Here is a 17727-nt window from a genome sequence, read left to right as displayed (position 1 = left end):
GGTGACTTGAACCTTTATTCCCGTAGCGTCTGAGTGCTCGGTGGCCTTGAGTCCTCGGTGTCGGGTTGCTGAAGTTTTCTGCTAAGTAAGACTTTGGGCAGAGGATCATTAAGAAGCCCTCAGTGACTCGCCTGGGTTCCAGATCTAGCCCCTACCTCTGCTGTGCAGCAGCAACCTAATTTTCTCTGGTGCTTAGGATGAATCAACCCAGCCACTCCGGTGACCCCTTCCTCTGCCTGTTGGTCCAGTAGCTTGAGAAACCAACATGGCCAGGGATCACCTCAGCTTCCATGGCATCAGATCTATGATTGTCCCGTGGCAGAAATGTTTCTCCCAAACTCCATGAGTCCAAGGTCATGGTAGCAACAATTCTTCTAGTAGGTGGTAGACGTTAGGAATAATAGTGAGGAGGCCGCCGCTACCCTTACCTCTCGGTTGTATATGAGTTTGATTCTTGTTTTTGTTTAAAGAATACGCTGCATCCTGTAGGATGGCACATTCCCCTTGTAGGGTGTAGCTTCTCGGCTCTGTTCTCCCTGAGCCTTCAGCTGGCCAAGCCACCATTCTGTCAAGCCAGCTGCTTCAGCACATGGCAAGATCAGTACATTCTCCGGGCATGAGCTCATTGGTACATTTCCTTGGCAATGAAATGTATGCCCTGGTTGGAGGCGATGTTATGTGGCCATGCTGATAGATAAGGTATTCCGTAAGTCCACGAATGGTGGTGCTGACAGAAGCACTGTAGGCAGAGGTGAATTCATACCTGGAATATGTGTCTGTTCTCATGAGGGTACAGCACAGCTCCTCCATGCTAGGAAGGCCCGATCCAATCCCTCTACAACCAGGTGAGAATGGCACCTAATCAGGGACTCAGCATCGAGCTGTAAATAGGATGGACACTGAACACTGGACACAGCCAGATCAGTCTCGGAGTGGGGAAGAGTATGTTACTGAGCCAAAGCATAGCTTCTAGCTCAGCCACTGAACAACGCTGGAGTGCCTGGGAAAACAGGCACAGGACTGTCATCTTGTCTACCTGATGACCATTCTTTCTCAGGCCTTATTATGGGTCATTGTAGTTACCTTGCCTTTGGCTCTTAAGCGTCACCACCTGGCCTGTATAGCACCAGGCTACCTACCATTCTTCTCACTGCGATCAGGGAATGCAGTTTCACTGATCCGATCCGCCTAGCATTTCCCACGAGCACCTCCAGCCTGCAGAGGACAGCCATCAGAGCAACTCAAGCATCCGGTGGCCCTCACCAATGCATTTCTTCATGCTTTGGTAAAGGGAGTGTTTTCCTGACCCCTTTAAAATATGTGGCTAGGGCTGGCTGAGCAGATTGCCTGTAACAAATCCAATCCAGCATTTCTTCCTGAGATTTCAGATTCCTTCCTTTATAGTATGCCAGGGAAGTTCTGGCATTTCAAGTTCATTAATGGTAGGCTACCATTAAGTCCAGGCTTTAATTAACCAACCTAGCAGACTATTAATGCCTCTCCAGGTGCTCGGGCCAACATATTAAATCCCAAATCCTGGATGAGCATCCATGACCAGGAGTTTAGCCAAGCTAAGCCTCACATTCCACACTCCTGGGTCTATTTCTCTTCGAACCCTCTCTCACACAATGTTCCCTTGGCTTCTGCCAAGGCACTTTGGCAAAGCCTGTAACTCTTTCTGTCTGGGCATTCTCCTCTTAGTGTGGGCTTTGTGCTTCTCTACCCAGGCTGCGCTGCGATCTAACTCAGGAAGGCCCTCGGGCCAGGGGGGATGGAGAGGGAAAAGGTTCTGAGGCTGATGGCCTAGGAAACAGGAGCACTACAAGGGGAGGTTGTCTCCACAGACAAGACCATATCAAGAGCATTTGGGGATTCAAAGTTCTCAGACTTGTCCGTGTCTGGCCAAATGGCCCCATCCCATCTCCGGGTCTCATCCATTCCCCATCCATGCCCTTATCATAGTCGAAGAGACCTAGAGGGCTAAGTATTTACTTAGCACTTCAACTTGGCAACTCTTACAATGACATCCTGGGACGAGTCCTCAGCCATATGAACCCTCTTTGCTTTCCAGGTGCCATCAAGGTGTTCTGATTGCTCACTCACATCTCCTGTCAGACATTGATAACTTCCAGTTCTCCTTTCCTCGTACGTGTCCCCGTGGCCATGGGAAGCCAAGTGATCCATGCCTTCGTGAAGAAGAGCCATAGCCATTTCATCTCCCATCTCCTCACCTCAGCAATGCAGTACCTTACCCTTCATCCCACGACACCCCCAATGACCACTTGAGTAATGGTGATACCTCTGCACGCAGTGGATGACCTGGGCGCATTTCCCCCTCCGCAGGAGGCTTCCCCTGCACTCCTTGAATTTATGATCAATCCCAGCAGCCTGTTTGAGGCTGCTCCTGGATCCGATTCCTGTCTTGGTGAGTATGGGCAGGCAATAGATGACACACTTATAATATATTGGGTAATTTGAGAAGAATTTAATAAAAGAACTATTTACAGAGATGTGGCAGCATGAAGGGAACTCCTAAGGGACAATGCAGTACCTGGGACTAGTCACAGGCCTGAAAAATGAGGGAAAGGAGCAGCGGCAGGGGCCCAAAGCCAGAGACCTGTGGGGAGGGTCCCTGCCAGTGGTGATCCTGTAGGGAGGGGAACTGGACAATAAATACCCTGACCTCCTTCTCCTTTCTTCTGCTGGCTCCCCTGTTGTCCAAACCCCAAAGTCAGAGAGTAAGGGAGCTTATTGAAGACGTCTGTAGGTGTCTCTGTACAGGAAGCTGGGTGGACAAGAGAGAGGACCTGGCGGGGCTGACAGAAGACAGCCAGCACCACCACTCACCTGCTAAGAGTATGAGTAACTGCCTTTGTGGGCATCATTCATTATCCCATTGAATCTGCTGAACAATTCTGTGAGGCAGACACTACCTCAGTTTACAGACAGGAAGTCTGAAGTGCAGATAAGTGAACCAACTTGCTCCAAAGTCCCAAAGCTCCCAAGTGTCAGAGGTGGATTAGGACCTGGGCTCAATCTCCAGGCTCCGCCTCCCCTGGACCTCACATGGCTCATTCACGTGGACCCTCTAATCACATGGTTGGTCTTCCAGCATGGCCAGCCCCAGTCCTGAAACTATTTAGGGGCCACCATGAGTCACCTTGTGGCATAAATTATCAGGGCTAACCATGAATATCACTCCTGATACTTGGAACATTCTAAAAATTTAGTCTCCCTCCCAGGAACGAGGGACAAAGGCCAGCCAAATTCTCTGTTATTCACCACTTAGTGTGGTCCGTTTTCTCCAGACTCTCAAGATCCCCCTCTTCCAGGTTTTTGTTTTGACAAGTTTCAAACCATTTATATTCACCAATTCTTAACAATTTTGCCACAATTTGCTCTCTTTCCCCCTCATCCTGACACTTCACCCCTAAATACTTCAGATGTATCTTGTATGAACAAGGTCATTCTCCCACATAAGCAAAGCACAATTATCGCACTCGAGAAATTTAACAGATACACGGTAGTCCCTCTTATCTGCAATTTTGCTTTCTGTGGTTTGTTAACGGGTGGTCAACCATGGTCTGAAAATATTACATGGAAGATTCCAGAAATAAACAATTCATAAGTTTTAAATCGCACACCATCTGAGTAGTGTGAGGAAATCTCGAGCTGACTAGTGCTGTCTTTTATAACTGATGTTCCCCCCATCTTAGATCCAATCTGGGATCACACTTTGTATTTTTCTTATCTCCTATAATCTAACATAGTTGCTCAATCTTGTCTTTTCCTGTCTTTTACGACATTAACATTTATAAAGTGTCCAGAAAAGTCATTTAGCAGGATGACTCTCTTTGGTTTGTCTGTTCATTTCAAGATCAGATTCAGAGTGAACATTTTTGGCAGTGATGTAGTATTTCTACAGGTGTAGTGTCCTCAGGTATCACATAAGGAGACATGCAGTGCCAGTTTGTCCTAGTAACAGCAATTCAAAGTGGGTTACCTGATTAAGCTGGTGTTTGTCAGATCAGGCTAGCTTTCCATAAATTTAGAAACCTGGGCATTACTGGCATTGACTTTCCAAGCAGCCAGAGGGACTGTAGCACACGTGGCCTGGCTTCATCTTCTCTCACCCCCTTTGCGAACACCAGAAGTTTTGATGGCAGGAAATGGGAAGAGTGTGGCGAGGCTCTGTCGTATTGTTCCTTATTCCCAGTTCTCCGGGGCCACTGGAGAGACCTGCACAGCTATTTTCTGTCAGCTGCCGTGGAGCCCGGGATGGAGATTATCCCCGACCACGTGTCTACATGTGTCCCTGGACGTGTGCACTTCTGCGTGCTCGCGAAAGTTAAGTACAAGCGCGGTGCCTGTGCCCGTGTGCAAACGTGGGTCGTTTGGCCTGCACCAGCGTCTCCACATGCACGGTCCGTTCTGTGCAAGCCTTCCAGTTTCTTCTAAAGCCTTCCACGTTGGAGGTTCTGGGGTGGGCTAAATTGTGTGTGTGTGTGTGTGTGTGTGTGTGTGTGTGTGGCTAAATTGTGTGTGTGTGGAGCATTTCTGCGCAGAGCCGCTTAGGGTTCTCAAGTGCTCCCCCCTTTCTGGGCCGCCTTGGTACGTTCTGCATCCCCTTCGACAGTGGTTGCGCCCATCCCACCCGGAAGTGCTTGCTTCTCCGCCGGCGGAGCAGCTGCGCACCGACATGGACCCGGCCGGCGATGCGAGCCCGTCGGACCCAGCTCTCACGACTGCGGAGTCAGCCCAGGCCTCGGTGACCCTTTCGCAGCTGCTGCAGCTGGTCCAGCAGGGCCGGGAGCTCCCGGGCCTGAAAAGGCGCGACATCGCGGCGACCCATGGCGAACCCACGGCGTCCCAGCTCCCACGGAGGCCCAAGCCCTGGGAGGCAGCGGGCTCGGCGGAGGCCCCCGCGCCGCCGCTCTAGGCCTGGGCCACAGGCCTCGCCGACCCTGGAGTACGGGGAGAGGAAGCGCCTGAAGGAGCCCCGACCCACGGATGCAACGACCGTGCCTCCCTGAAGGACACCGGCGATCTGGTGGGCTTGACTGTTCGGCCTCAGCTCGGACTGAGAACAGCACCGACCAGTTGTTCCTCTTGTGCTTCCGCCCTGACCGGTCTCAGCTGCACTTAAGCCTCCGGGGAGCACCGTCGGGGTTGTTTTGTACCCGTATTTCCGTATCATGATACTCTCTTAAAAAATTGTCTTTACATATAATTGAAACAAATCTCATACTTATCTACGATGCATAGATGTTTTCATTTTAAAAATGCTACTTAGGACCCCCTAACGGGGTCTGACCCACGGGAACAGTTTCTTAGGAATGTTCAGAACGTCAGTATCTCCCACTTCGGCTTATTCCGGTGGTCGTGGAAGTGAACTGGGAATTCAGGTGGCATTTTGATGTTAGACAGCCCCTCTTCAGATAGGAAGAGAATGAAAGGTTTGATAAAATTTGGCCCCGGAATGATTTAAAAAATACAATGAATGAAATCCCAAAGCATTACAAATTTTTTAAAATCCCTAGAATCCTCGGCTCTGGGAACTAGATGGGTCTGGCCAAGGGCTAGAAGCTTAGAGCTGAGGAAATGTTCTTACAACCACCTTCTGAGGTCAAGTTCTTTAAATAGGCCACGCCGTGCACTTACTCTTGCTTCCTGAAACTAGCGTTTCCTACACCTAGAACAGGTCTACAGGAAATATCAGATTATATAATAGGTCTAGCTTTTCCAAGAAATAAGGCTACTCCCACTTGTCCAGGGAATGGTATACCACGGTACGCGATACAGAAATTTATAATTTTTATAACCTCTATTTATTTATAGAGAATTCCAATTTAAAAATTTATTTTGCTTAATCCTTTTAATATTCATGTGAGACCAACAGGCTACCCTTATTAGCCCTACTTTATAAGCAAAAGTAGAAACACCCCCATATTTAGTATAAGATAGATCAGGGATATAAACCCTGGGCGTCCACACGATTGCTCTTTTCCCATGACTTTTTTGACACATCACTTGAATCTGATTTCACGCTTTCGAGTAACACGTATTCCTGACAGGTTAACTTTTGAGCCAACCAACCTAATTAGTTACCTCCTCACCTGGCCCATTTTAAGGAACTGTCATACCACTAACTCAATCTCACAGCTATGTCTGGGGGCCCCATGAGCCCAGCAAAGATGATCTTCAGGGACCGGGGGACACAATGGCTAAACACGTTTTCAAGTCTTAAGCTGGGCCTGCCACACCCTCCCCTACTGCTTATATGGCAGGTTCAGGCAACTGATAGGAACCTAGGGAAGACCCACCTAGGGGTGGACACTGGTGATAAACACAAGCTGGACTGGACTCTTTTCGGGTCTAACGTCCCCAGGAGCCCGAGTGTTGGTCTATGACATCATTACCAGCAAGATAAGAGCGCAACCCTTCTGGAGGAGCTGAGTCTAGAATATGCAAGAAAGGCTCTAAACAAACAGTGCTAATTTCATCCCTACCAGAGCAAGAAAACAGTCTACTTTTGCCTAATTTGGGTATTTTACGCAGAGGACTCATCATCGGGGAAACCAGAAAATGCCACCCTGAAGCCCAGCAGAAATAAATGGAGGGCATTTCCCTGAGTTACAGATGCACAGGGGCTCACACTCTACCACTGTGTCCTTGCATAGGAAACACCCACTGGTTTGAAGGTAAAAAGCTCGCGGTGCCGTGGTCTTCCACAGGACACGGAACCAGACTAGCAAGTCCGGGCTGGGAACCCATCCTGATAGTGCAGGACTTCCTCCCAGAAGGCGCACAGGTCCCTGAGAAAAGTCTGAACACGCTGAAATTCCAAGCAAAAATCTGAGTGCATGTTTTCCTCGGGAAAGGGTCCTTCCCTTCTCACAGATCCAATGGGTTAAAATCCTGAGCTCGAGTAAAGGACTAAGCCCAGTGCAGGCTAGGTTAAGGAAGCCACCAGACAGTCTGAGAGCCAGCCCAGCCTGAGAGCTTGCAAAGCTGTCACTGGAAAGTTAGAACACAGACTCACAGCAGAGACAACTAAGCACCATTTTTGTGCTCTTTGAACTGTATTACAAGTTCTTTCCAAAACAAGGCCTTAGGAACCCCAGGGTCAAGTGTGCCCCTGGGCTTGGCACGAATACTGCCATCTTGTATTCGTGCCTGGGTATTCATCCACCAACATTAAACCCCTGGATAGAAGATGTGACGGAACAGGACCCCTCCATGGCACGAATCCCTCGCTGATTTCAGAGGTGGCAGCAGCAGCCGCCAATGTGGAAAACACGGGGACTTTTCCTTTGGAATTGGGTTATGATGAGATGTGCCTGCTAGGAATATTGCCATCTTTGCCCTGACTCTTCCCCTCCAGTTTCTGAAGATACAGCAGCAAATAGTCTCCTTTGAAGATACTGGATAACAATTCCAAAAAACAAACACGTGCTTCCAATGCATTGTGCTTTCAGATATTCTGGGAGGCAGAAAAAGAATTTCATCATACAAATTCACTGTCACTTGGCACCTAAAAGTAATAACAGAGCAATTTCAAAAAGTTAGGATTCCTCCCACAAAATAGATGACTTAGATCTTCAAATTCTTTTGAAATTAGTTTTTGGTATTATCTTCTCTCCATTTCCAGCTAAATAACCACAGGAATGCAGACATTCTGTTACTCAACATTTTCTAGCCTGTAACTCCTGGGATACAGAGTCCCATGTCCTAACCAGGCAATCACTCTTCCGAGCACATCTCCATCCATTAGACGTGTAAATACCAGCCTCCCCCACGCCCCAATGCTAAAGTTACTCTCAAACACTGGTAAATGCAAAAAGAATTTCTAAGTGGCAAGGCATAGCCCATCAAAAGCCAGCCCAAGGGCAGTTCGCAGCCCCGCCTCACCTGGGTTTAGTTCAGCTGTCGGATGAGCTGATTGATGCATTCACCTCGATAGCCAGGTGAGCCTACTTCCTTGAGGAAGCCCACTCTATTCTTGGTAGCATGACGGGCCACGGAGAGATGGAAAGGGCACAAGAACCCTGAGATCACCTGGAAATTCTTCCCCGGGAAGGCAATTTCATGAATGAGGTCTTCCAAGCAAATGACACCAAACTTCCCTAAGAAACATAAGGGCACAGTTTACTTAACGTTTCCCCAGCATATACTGCAACGCTCTCATATGCCAGAGCAGGGCCCTCTGGCAGGTTCTTAGGACTCCAAGAATACGATCTGGATCCCACATCAAGACCACCAAAGATCCTACTGTCTGCTAAAACTGACCCCTAGATACACTCACCCAGGTGCTCCTCAATCACTGTGTTGTCTGTCAAAGGGATGATTTTATTCTTGACCTTGGCTTGTCCACGTTTCAAGATGAGTTCCCGGACAGACTTCAGATTTGGAAATCTATGAGATGCAGAATCAAGTACAGCCTTAGCCATCCGCTGGCACACGGGCCATTTAGTCCTGCAGCCTGGCTGAGGACAGATTCTCCCAACTACCCTCTCCTCCTCAGGCACCGCTGGGATGCCTGAGAATACACAGTGAAGAAGGTGGTAAAAAACCAGAGTGGCCCCGACTAATGTAATTAGAAATTAAAATTTATGGATATAAATGTTCACCATGAAAAAAAAAAAGGCCTTAGGTGACCCTCTACTCATCTTGTAGGTGACCATCTACAAGATGATGGAAGAGTCTGAAATTAAATCCAAACCTTTGTTGGATTTTAATAGTTGAAGGAATACACCCAGTCTTAACACAAACATTGCTCCTAGCTCTGCTTCAAGACTCCAAGAATTAGTTTCTGTTTTTGCTTATCTTACTCGCCTTAGCCTATAAATGAACAAGCCCTGCACGGTACTGCTCATGGTACATCATCAGCAGCGCTGACGTCTCCTGCACCATCTGCCCCATATTCCAAGGTTGATTTCTGGTGACTTGCTCACAGCAAAATGTTCTTTCAACACAAGCTTTGGAGAACAGTAAGTACCCTGTGGATCCTAAAATTCTCAACACGCTCAAACACAATCTTACGTGAATATACACACACAAAAACCTTACTCACCCCCAGGTCACATAAGGTTCCACTACACGCAGTGTTTTTATGGTTTTGGGGGTCACTTGGAAAAAAACACCACTGAAAATCTTCTTCAGGCGAAGCCTTGCAATGGTCCTCTGCACCGTTAAACTCACCCCATTAATCCTGAAATGAAAAGCAGAGGAAGTCAGGCTCTATTCAGTTTATGCCAATCCAGCCAGCACCTATGAAATGCGCAACACTACTGGGCAGCCAGAGAGTAAGACACAGACCGTGCCTTACTGAGGTCAGCTGACCAGAAGGGGGAGGGGGAGGGGGAGGGGGAGAGGTACGTTACACCAAGGAAGCTGGACTTGCTTCTGTGGGCAGGAAATCTTTAAGGAGACATGATCAGATTTCTTTTTGACAATCACTGAGGAGAGGACAGATCTGAGAGTATGACACCAGAGGCAGGGAAACCTAGTTAGGAAGCTAATGTGACAGTACAGGAGAGGGACTAGGGACAGTGGTTGGAGGCTAATAAAAGGCTCATAAACACTTAAAACCCACCAGTTTCTGGTTTGGGTGACTGGGTAGGGGAAATAGGAAGAGGCAGAGCTGCATGTGCACGTAGGTATGGGCGGGGAAGACCCCACCCAATGTATAAAAAGCTTTATGCACTCTCCCTAGCACTGAATACGCGCCATCTATTCATACCTGACCTTGGTTCAGTTCCTAGAAGGATGCCCTGGTTACACCACTTCAGGACTTTGCGCATCTACGCTGGAGAGCCTTCCTTTAGCACTGACAGCCTTACGTCTGCAGGCCTCAGGTTCAAATTCCTGCTTTAGAAGTGTCCTAAACCAGAACACACAGCTCCCCCAGCCCTACCCCCAACCCAGCACTTGACCCTCACAGCACTTAACTGTGTTTTCATGTCTGTTTACCCAAGATCAGTCTCCTCAACCTTGAAGACAAAAACTAGGTTGTACTCAACCCTGAATTCCCAGCACAACTTGCCTTAGTGGTTCACGGCCTATTATCCCATCCCCCTAGAAAGGGGTCTAAAGCTGACTCGTTTGCCCCAGCCTCAGGTAATCTGAGGTCAGCTGACCAGGAGGGGGAGGGGGAGGGGGAGGGGGAGAGGTACGTTACTACCTTTGGATGCGTACAACAAAGGCCAAGGAATGTTCATCTGGCACTTCCAAACCATGAGGTTTCACTTCTAGTCGTCTGAGGCGCACTTTGTCACGTTGTTGCCGCCAGGCATCGTGTAGGAACCATTCCAGTCGCTTAAACTTGAACTCTTTTCCTTTCCTCTGTCACAGAGAAGGCAGGTCATTATCACCACTTTGTCTCTAGTCATCTTTACTTTCCCAACAGTAATGCATTACTCACTATTGATAGAGATTATTTCCCCCTATGTTCTACGAAGGGGAGCAAACTCCTGCACTCTTATACAAGGAAAAAAAACGAGATACCCAAGTAAAGGTGTAGTTGAGAAAAATGTGGGAGCTACTGGGAAAAGTCCTTGCTAAATAAAAAAATTAGTTCACATGCTGTTAGTTAGTGTTTACCAACAAGCGTTTATGGAACTGAACAGGTAAGCATCACAAAGTATAAAATAAGCCATGAGCTTTTTATTTCCTGCCTCCAAAATACGTATTTATCCACAAACATTTAGCAAATAACCAAATTGTTTGGCACATTTAAAAAATATGTATGTTTTCTTCCAGGTACACAAGGACATTTGGCCTCTCAAATCACTTGGTATAAACATGGCAGGTACAATCTTCACCCTACTTTTTCCTTTACAAGCTGCTCCATTATTTGGCAGGCAGAAAGTGTTTGGTAAATATTTGCTAAATGAAGACATGAACCATATACACGGATGGGGGAAAGTATTGTCAAATCTAGTTCAACCCGCGCTGGATAAAACTCACCAAATACAAATTTTAATTCCTTCCTCCTGGTTGCCCACTATTACCTGCTTCTTTTCCAAAAGTGCCTGCTTTGCCTGGGTAGCTTTGAGGGCTTGATAAGCTTTCCTCTTTTTCAGGAGATTTTCTGGAACCAAAGGGATCTTTTTTCTTTGCCTAATACAGAAAATTGAGATCAGCGACAATATTTAGGAAACAAATGTTCAATGAATTACCAAACTATTTCCCAGGCTTCCGGAAACACTCCTGCCTTCAAATTCCTAAGGACTGAGACTCTCCTGAAACCCGTGGTTTCTGGCTGCAGTCCTCAAAACGGCCTAACATTCCCTCGGCCCCAAAGCCTTAAAAAAAGTTAAGAACCCTTGAGCCACTGGTCCTCGTATGTGTCAGTGCAGCTTTTACTGACACGGCCTCTTAGACACTAGCAGCGATGAGATTCTAGTAAAACCCTGTGGGGCTAGAGTGAGTGCAGACCCAATTGCAGGGGAAATACCTAAGTCAGGCTGGGAGAACCCAAACTTGGCACTATTCAGCTCGCTGCCTGAAAATCAATTTTCGCCCCTCGAGGTAAACCGAATTTCACTACAGCTCCACTCCGCCTGCCCGCTGGAACCCTACGGCTTCTCACGCTTCACCCCCATCTGCTGTTATCTGGAGCCTTTTCTATGCTCTTCCTTCAGCCCACAAGTAACCCTATTTTCCGCCACCGAGGAATAAACACCAGGGATGGCGCCGGATGCTCATCTCCCCACTTCAGAGATTCAAAGCCCCAAATACTTACTCTTCCTCCGCCATCTTTACAATGCTGCGGCTACTGCTCATGCGTAGTCCCACCACGTGAGGAAGAGCCGAACCGCTCTATGTTTACCTGACCATAGAGACGTCTCCTGGCTTACGACCCAGCCAGCCAGCGCCGTCTTAGTAGAAGCAGTGTACCGCGGGGGTCTTGCTAACCCCGGTTCCTGCCAAAAGTTGCATACAGCTACAGTTCCAGGCGATTTAGAGCCTGTGTCATCTTCAAAACCCAGCCCTTTTCACTTAAACTACACTCTCATAACGCCGATGGCTGCTTTACCAACAATAAACGCTTCCCACAATGCACCTGACTTCCGGTGGAGGGCGGGCGCCGCTCCTCCGGCTTCCGCACCGTTGCGCTGCTCGGGGAAGAAACGCAGGCGATCTCCGCACCCTTTTCGCTGGGTGCAGAGAACTGAGGGGCTATAGCTATGGCTCTCACGTGTGGGTGGAGGTGTTTATGGACGATTTAGGATGGTAAGAAATGCAGCTCCAGTTCTATCTGCCCAGCTGCGTCAGTGGGTCCTTGATCTGTACCTTTGCCCATAAAAAGTGTATAATAATGGACCTTATTTAATAGCCTTACGAGGGTTATATGAGCTACTCCCTATAAAAGGGCTCAACACAAAGTCTGACAGTAAGTCAACACTATGTTAATTATTAGCGCTGGACCGAAAACTAGGAATTCCTCTTTGCCATCTCCTCTCATACAGCTCTTACCACGTGGAATACACTTCCTTTTCTCCTCGTCTTCATAAAACAATGAAAAACAACTCAAGTCCTGGTCTTTTCTGGAAACCTCGAGAGCATCGCGTCCCAAGTATTAATGTGCATAGGAGTTACCTGAGGATCTTGTTCAAAATGCAGATTTTTATTCAGGAAGGGGTGGGTCGATAGGCTGCATTTTAAACATGCTTCAGAGCGATGCCCATGCTTTGGGTCTATGGGCTGGCAAGGCTCTAGAGTAGTCTCCTTCTTGTCGGTGAAGTCCTTCAACACGTATTTTTCAGCATTTCCCCCCATGATACGAGGAGGGCAGGGACTACGCAGCCTTGCTCATCGCTGATCCTAAGGGTCTAGCACGTTTCTCAGTCTTGGCACTAGTGGGATTTGGGGCCAGATAATGCTTTGTTATGGGGGGGTTGTCCTGTGCGTTGTAGAAAGTTGAGCATCATCCAAGACTTCTATGTACTACGTGCCAGTAACACCCCCACCCCAAGTTGTGACAAAAATGTCTCCAGGCATTGTCAAATATCTAGCACAGTGTATTTAGTTATCCCGAGTCCAGGGCAATGTCACTATTTGACAGTCAGCAATTAGAGGCATCACCACAGACTATCCTGTCCTGTGTGGTTTCCCTAATGGATTGGCTGCTCTGAAGGCAGGGAACTTGACTCCGACTTCTCTGTATCTTCTACAGCACCTATCACAAGGGACACCTGCAGGGGCTTGTTAATTAAGTTCAAGGCATCATATGGGTACGTATCATGTAATTGGTCCAATCAGAAAGACAGGGCCATGCACAGAGCTTACTACCTGATGAATAAATGGCAAAGGACAACACAATCTTCGAGGTCACAGACTGCTGTGAAGCTTTCTCGTTCTTTCAGCACCTCACCACGGTCTTACTTTGTAAACAGCCAAAAACAGGAGGGTCACCAGTGTAAGACATCCATTAGAGGTAAACAAGGAACAAAAATAAGTCAGTATTTTCTAACTTCCCCTGTCTACAGATAAAAGGTAGGTTCTGCGGTCCTGACCGTACTAGGGAGTGGAGGAATTTCAGGGATACCAACAATACTGGTGGAAAAGACGTTGGAGACCAGAATGTGGAAAGGTTTTGCAATGCCAGCAGATGGTGCTAGGAGAGTGCTTATTCCCAGTGCCAAAGCCGTCCTCACCTCAAGACTGATGCAGAGAAAAAGGGATAGCATCCTCTTCAACCAAAAATCGTTTACTAACTGAACACTTGTTTACTGAGCATCAACCATGTACCCTAACACTAGGCAAGAAGATTTTTTTTCATGAGGTTACTGAATGAAAACAAGGCATGGACATTTATAGCCTCAACAATCTTCCTCTTTTTAGCTTGTCCTCATGGGCCTCTTTTTCTTTTTTTGACCACTCCAGTTGTCCATCACTAGGCAACAGTTAAATTATAGAAGGCTATGCAATTATATGCAATGAGGCAGGTCTTCGAGTCCTGAAATCTCAATGGTGTTTTTCCTTTTTCGGCCTGCTGATACCCACTCCCATTTCCTAACAGTATCCCATTTCTCTCATGGACTGGTCTCTCCCTCATCGTGTACATTTTTGTGGGAGTGGAGTACCAAATCCAAATGCTTGTCCTCCCAATACGGAAGGTGAAAGGATTTCTGGGAGAGCTGAGAGGGGCATGAGACCTAAAACTCTTCTTTGGGTTTGAATCTTGAGCAGTAATGGTGGAAGAAATGTAGGAGGTTTGGGGCAAGACTTTTAAGGATTTCCACCTTGTGAGACCTGGAGTTTCCTTGTTCTTATCTTTCTCAAGCCATGTGATTTTTCAATCTTCCCTTAAATCCTATCCTTTCTATAAAACTCCTTTATGCTGGTTAACCAGATTGGTTTTTGTTGCTTGCAACCGAAGAATCTGACTTATAGTACTCCCAGATATTTGGAAAATGTCTGTGTCATATTGCATTTGAAAGATACAGAAGAGGGTGTACGAGAATTGTCCTAGTTTTTGGTTTTGGGCTATAGATGTATTTATATGTAATAATTTTGGAAGGTTATACAAGGTGTTGATGGACGGGTGTTATTTTTGGGAAATGGGAGTGGGGTCTGGAGTGGGAAGAAGACTTACACTTTGTGGGATGCCCTTTGTTTATCACATATTTATTAGTCTTAAGAAAAAGCTCTCTAGGTAGTTACTATGTTTCCCTGAAAATAAGGGAAAATAGAAAGCTCTCTAGGTAGTTACTATGTTTCCCTGATTTTTCAGGAGGGCATCCCCTTGAACATAAGCCCTAATGCATCTTTTGGAGCAAAAATTAATATAAGACCTGGACTTATTTTCGGGGAAACACGGTAGTTTCTTGTGATTTGCCTGTTTTAGAAACCACTTGACTATATGTTTTTAAAGACTCCTTTCAGGACCAAATTTTAAGGTTCTTTGAATTGACTCCAGGATCCTTTTGCTAACACATCCCATAATAAGTTATGTCAGTGTTATCTGCACTTTGGGATTATTTGGAATCCTATTCTTTTTCACTTAAGATATAACTGAGCAGGGCCTTCCGGGTCAGGCAAAACCACACCCAACACACCTGAAAGGGGGCTCCATCTGCAATTTCCCATCTGCCCCAAACCTTTCGTGGATTATGACCCCTTGCAGCCGACTTCATTTTGTTTCATGCTTTTCTTGTTGCTTCCTCTGAGGGTGACATGGGTTATCAGGAAGCAGGTGGGAAAGAGATTACAGCAGATCCTCGAATAACCTCATTTTTTAAATAACATTGATGAGATGCCTTAGCAACTTAACTCTTTTTTAAAAAAATATCAGTTAGCTTATGGTAAAACTGGTTTTGTTATTCATTGTTTAGCTGCAGTTCCAAGAACCAATTGATGACATTAAGTGAGGACTTTCTATAATGTGAGAATAGCCAGCTGAGCTTGGAGTTGGGGAAGACAACATGGATGACAGCTTTGATCCTGATGAAAAACAAGCATAAGGGAACAAAAGTGGGAAGGAAAAAAGAGACAACAGGTGAAGGGCAGCAGCCTTTGGAGGGTGAAGGATAGACACAGGAAAACGAGTAAAGAGACAGTCAGTGTGCAGAAGGGAAGACCAAAAGCAAGAGAGAAAAACCCAAACCTCTTCTGAATTATTTCAGGGGTAATGGAACATTAGTTTTTTCTACCCTCCACACTTCTTCAATAACATCTCATTTTACACCCCAAGAAGTGGAGGGTCAGGACAAGTCTTCCTAATATATAGGCCAGGAAACTGAGGCTGAGAGTAACTTGCACGAAGATACCTGATTACGTGTTAGATGAAGTAGTGGGACCTGTTTCCAGATTCTGCTGCCAAAGGCACTTTCTGCCCACCCCATCGCACTGCTTTTCTTGACCTTCACAGAAGTGATTTTTTTCCCCTAAGGATCTTCTTCTTGCCTTTGCAGGGTTTCAAAGGCCAGGCTACAGCACAGGCCTATTAGGGATACAGATTAGGTTTCTAATAAAGGCCCTTTGCCTGCAGCAATGTAGACATGGCTGTTCATATTACAGAATCCACTTTACACTACAAATGTGCTCCTACCATTTGTGCGTATACTGAACCAGATTTCTCCACATATTTAACACTGTAATTGCAAAATTCCTTTATCTTCCTTCCTGCAGGAAGTATCACAGTTTTTTCTCAAACATAACTCAGGAAACTGTTCTAAGAAGCAGGGCATGGAAATATAGATGGCAACTCTCTGCTAAGTGGTAGACTGGGCGAATTTTAGCCATTTCCTCTCTCCTGAAACTGAAGTCAGTTCCCAAATGTAATGTAGTTATTTGGTTGTTTCCTCTCTAGATGGTGAGCTCCTTGAGAGTGGAAACCATCCCTGAATCATACCGATACACCCAGTGTCCTAGCACAGCGCTTGTGAACTGTTCAATAAATGTTGGGTGCTGAATGCCCTCCGCCTTCCGCTGGGTTCCCAGGAGTCCTGCCGGGGAGAGCACACCAGGCTGAGGCACAGCCAGAGCCTAGCCCCAGGGCCTGGCCCCTGAGGACAGCATAGCTAGTCCTGCCAGAGCGCTGCTGTTTCAGTGCCCCCAGATGGTGGGCTTTCCTTCTTTTTCCTTCCCTTTTCCCCCAGTAATCCACTCCTTTCTCTACATCACGGAGTCCTAGGGCTCCTTTCCTGGAACACAGTGTCCCACACACAAATCATAAACCATCCAAAGAACAGTGCCTGGTCTTCCCTCTGGGCCTGCCCCTGGGGAACACAGAGACCGAGCCTAACAAAGCAGCCAGGCGACCCTTCTACCTCTTCCTTCATGGGGCGTCCCCGCTGCAAAGGGCCTGAAGGACAAGAATGTCATAAGGGACACACATTTACCTCTAGCAAGAAGGGAAGACTGACATCAGGGCAATACTGCAAAAGATGTTAGGGGATCCGTCCACTGATGGAATTATTCTAGCAGTAATTGTTCTATCTTATATGAGAATGACTTACTATTTATATATCAATACCTGCAGAATCTTGATTTCCCGACTGCTGCTGCTTTAAGGGCCGGGGGAAGCAATTAAACCATAAACTAAGGGGTGTATAAGTATAAATTCTAGGCCCCAAAGAAAAATTTAAGGAGTCCTACACTCTCACCCCCAGAAATACATTTCACCCTCTGGTAGTTTCCCTAACAATTTGGATAGAGTCACACTGTGAGGACAGAAACTCAGAAGGGCCTCTAAGGGGCTGATTTTACAGATAAGGTGACAAAGGTTTATTTCAACACAGTTTGGTCAAAGGTGTGGTTCCAAAGAGAAACATGTTAATTCTGGAACGAGGATTAACATAAAATAGTTTTCATTATCTATCCTTTAGCCACATTTTTTATTTTTCCTTTTTTCCCTTAGCTTTCTTGTTCTTGCAGAAACAAAATATAAGGATGTATGGAAGAAAACTTCCTGCAGATTGAGCTCACTTACTTAACTTTTCAAATGACCCCATTTTCCCTTTCTTAGTTAAGGACCCATGTGACAGAAGTAGGGATGGAGACCAGAGATGCATGTGACTAAACATTCTCACTGACCAGTTTTGTTTCATTTGTAACTGTTTGGAAAGGCCGATCAATGAAAATCCTACCCCCTCACTGGTTAGGCCACTTTTTGGCAGTGGTACATATATTTAAGTAGAATTCCCACTGAACACTTACCCTTTTCTTCTGGGAACAGCAGCCATTCCTGTTTGCAAAATCAAGACAATCACAGTTGCA

At 46.6% G+C, this 17727-nt stretch overlaps 2 protein-coding genes across 3 annotated transcripts; one reads left to right on the top strand and one right to left on the bottom strand.

The window, feature by feature from the left end:
- Nucleotides 1–2289: 2289 nt before the first annotated feature.
- Nucleotides 2290–5258, top strand: C3H6orf226 (chromosome 3 C6orf226 homolog). Its single transcript, XM_033100309.1, has 3 exons — nt 2290–2425; nt 4217–4385; nt 4543–5258. Exons 1-3 carry the CDS (start codon nt 2290–2292, stop codon nt 4937–4939), a joined length of 702 nt encoding a protein of 233 aa, XP_032956200.1. The 3' UTR covers nt 4940–5258.
- A 1606-nt stretch (nt 5259–6864) lies between these two features.
- On the bottom strand, nt 6865–12064 carry RPL7L1 (ribosomal protein L7 like 1). Of its 2 annotated transcripts, none has more exons than XM_033103173.1 (7): nt 11747–12064; nt 11013–11121; nt 10184–10344; nt 9074–9211; nt 8306–8415; nt 7912–8126; nt 6865–7534 (listed from the first exon to the last, which is right to left on the bottom strand). In XM_033103173.1, exons 1-6 carry the CDS (start codon nt 11785–11787, stop codon nt 7918–7920), a joined length of 768 nt encoding a protein of 255 aa, XP_032959064.1. In that variant the 5' UTR covers nt 11788–12064; the 3' UTR covers nt 6865–7534; nt 7912–7917. The 2 variants fall into 2 exon arrangements, with proteins under 2 accessions (XP_032959064.1, XP_032959065.1); XM_033103174.1 differs by having other exon boundaries at nt 6865–7483.
- Nucleotides 12065–17727: the final 5663 nt, after the last annotated feature.

This window comes from Rhinolophus ferrumequinum, chromosome 3 (genome assembly GCF_004115265.2).
Source record: "Rhinolophus ferrumequinum isolate MPI-CBG mRhiFer1 chromosome 3, mRhiFer1_v1.p, whole genome shotgun sequence".
Classification (NCBI taxonomy): domain Eukaryota; kingdom Metazoa; phylum Chordata; class Mammalia; order Chiroptera; family Rhinolophidae; genus Rhinolophus; species Rhinolophus ferrumequinum.
Note: the sequence above shows the minus strand (reverse complement) of the source record. Positions and strands in the feature narration are given on the sequence as shown.

Excerpts from the sequence above, each read along its gene's own strand:
- RPL7L1 (XM_033103173.1), bottom strand. The coding sequence starts at position 11,787 with ATGAGCAGTAGCCGCAGCATTGTAAAGATGGCGGAGGAAGA. Across the intron at positions 11,122-11,746 it reads GTAAAGATGGCGGAGGAAGA|GCAAAGAAAAAAGATCCCTT; the intron begins GTAAGTATTTGG and ends TTTCTGTATTAG. Across the intron at positions 10,345-11,012 it reads CACTTTTGGAAAAGAAGCAG|AGGAAAGGAAAAGAGTTCAA; the intron begins GTAATAGTGGGC and ends TCTCTGTGACAG.
- C3H6orf226 (XM_033100309.1), top strand. The coding sequence starts at position 2,290 with ATGGTGATACCTCTGCACGCAGTGGATGACCTGGGCGCATTTCCCCCT. Across the intron at positions 2,426-4,216 it reads TGGATCCGATTCCTGTCTTG|TTCTCCGGGGCCACTGGAGA; the intron begins GTGAGTATGGGC and ends CCTTATTCCCAG. Across the intron at positions 4,386-4,542 it reads GCCTGTGCCCGTGTGCAAAC|GTGTGTGGAGCATTTCTGCG; the intron begins GTGGGTCGTTTG and ends GCTAAATTGTGT.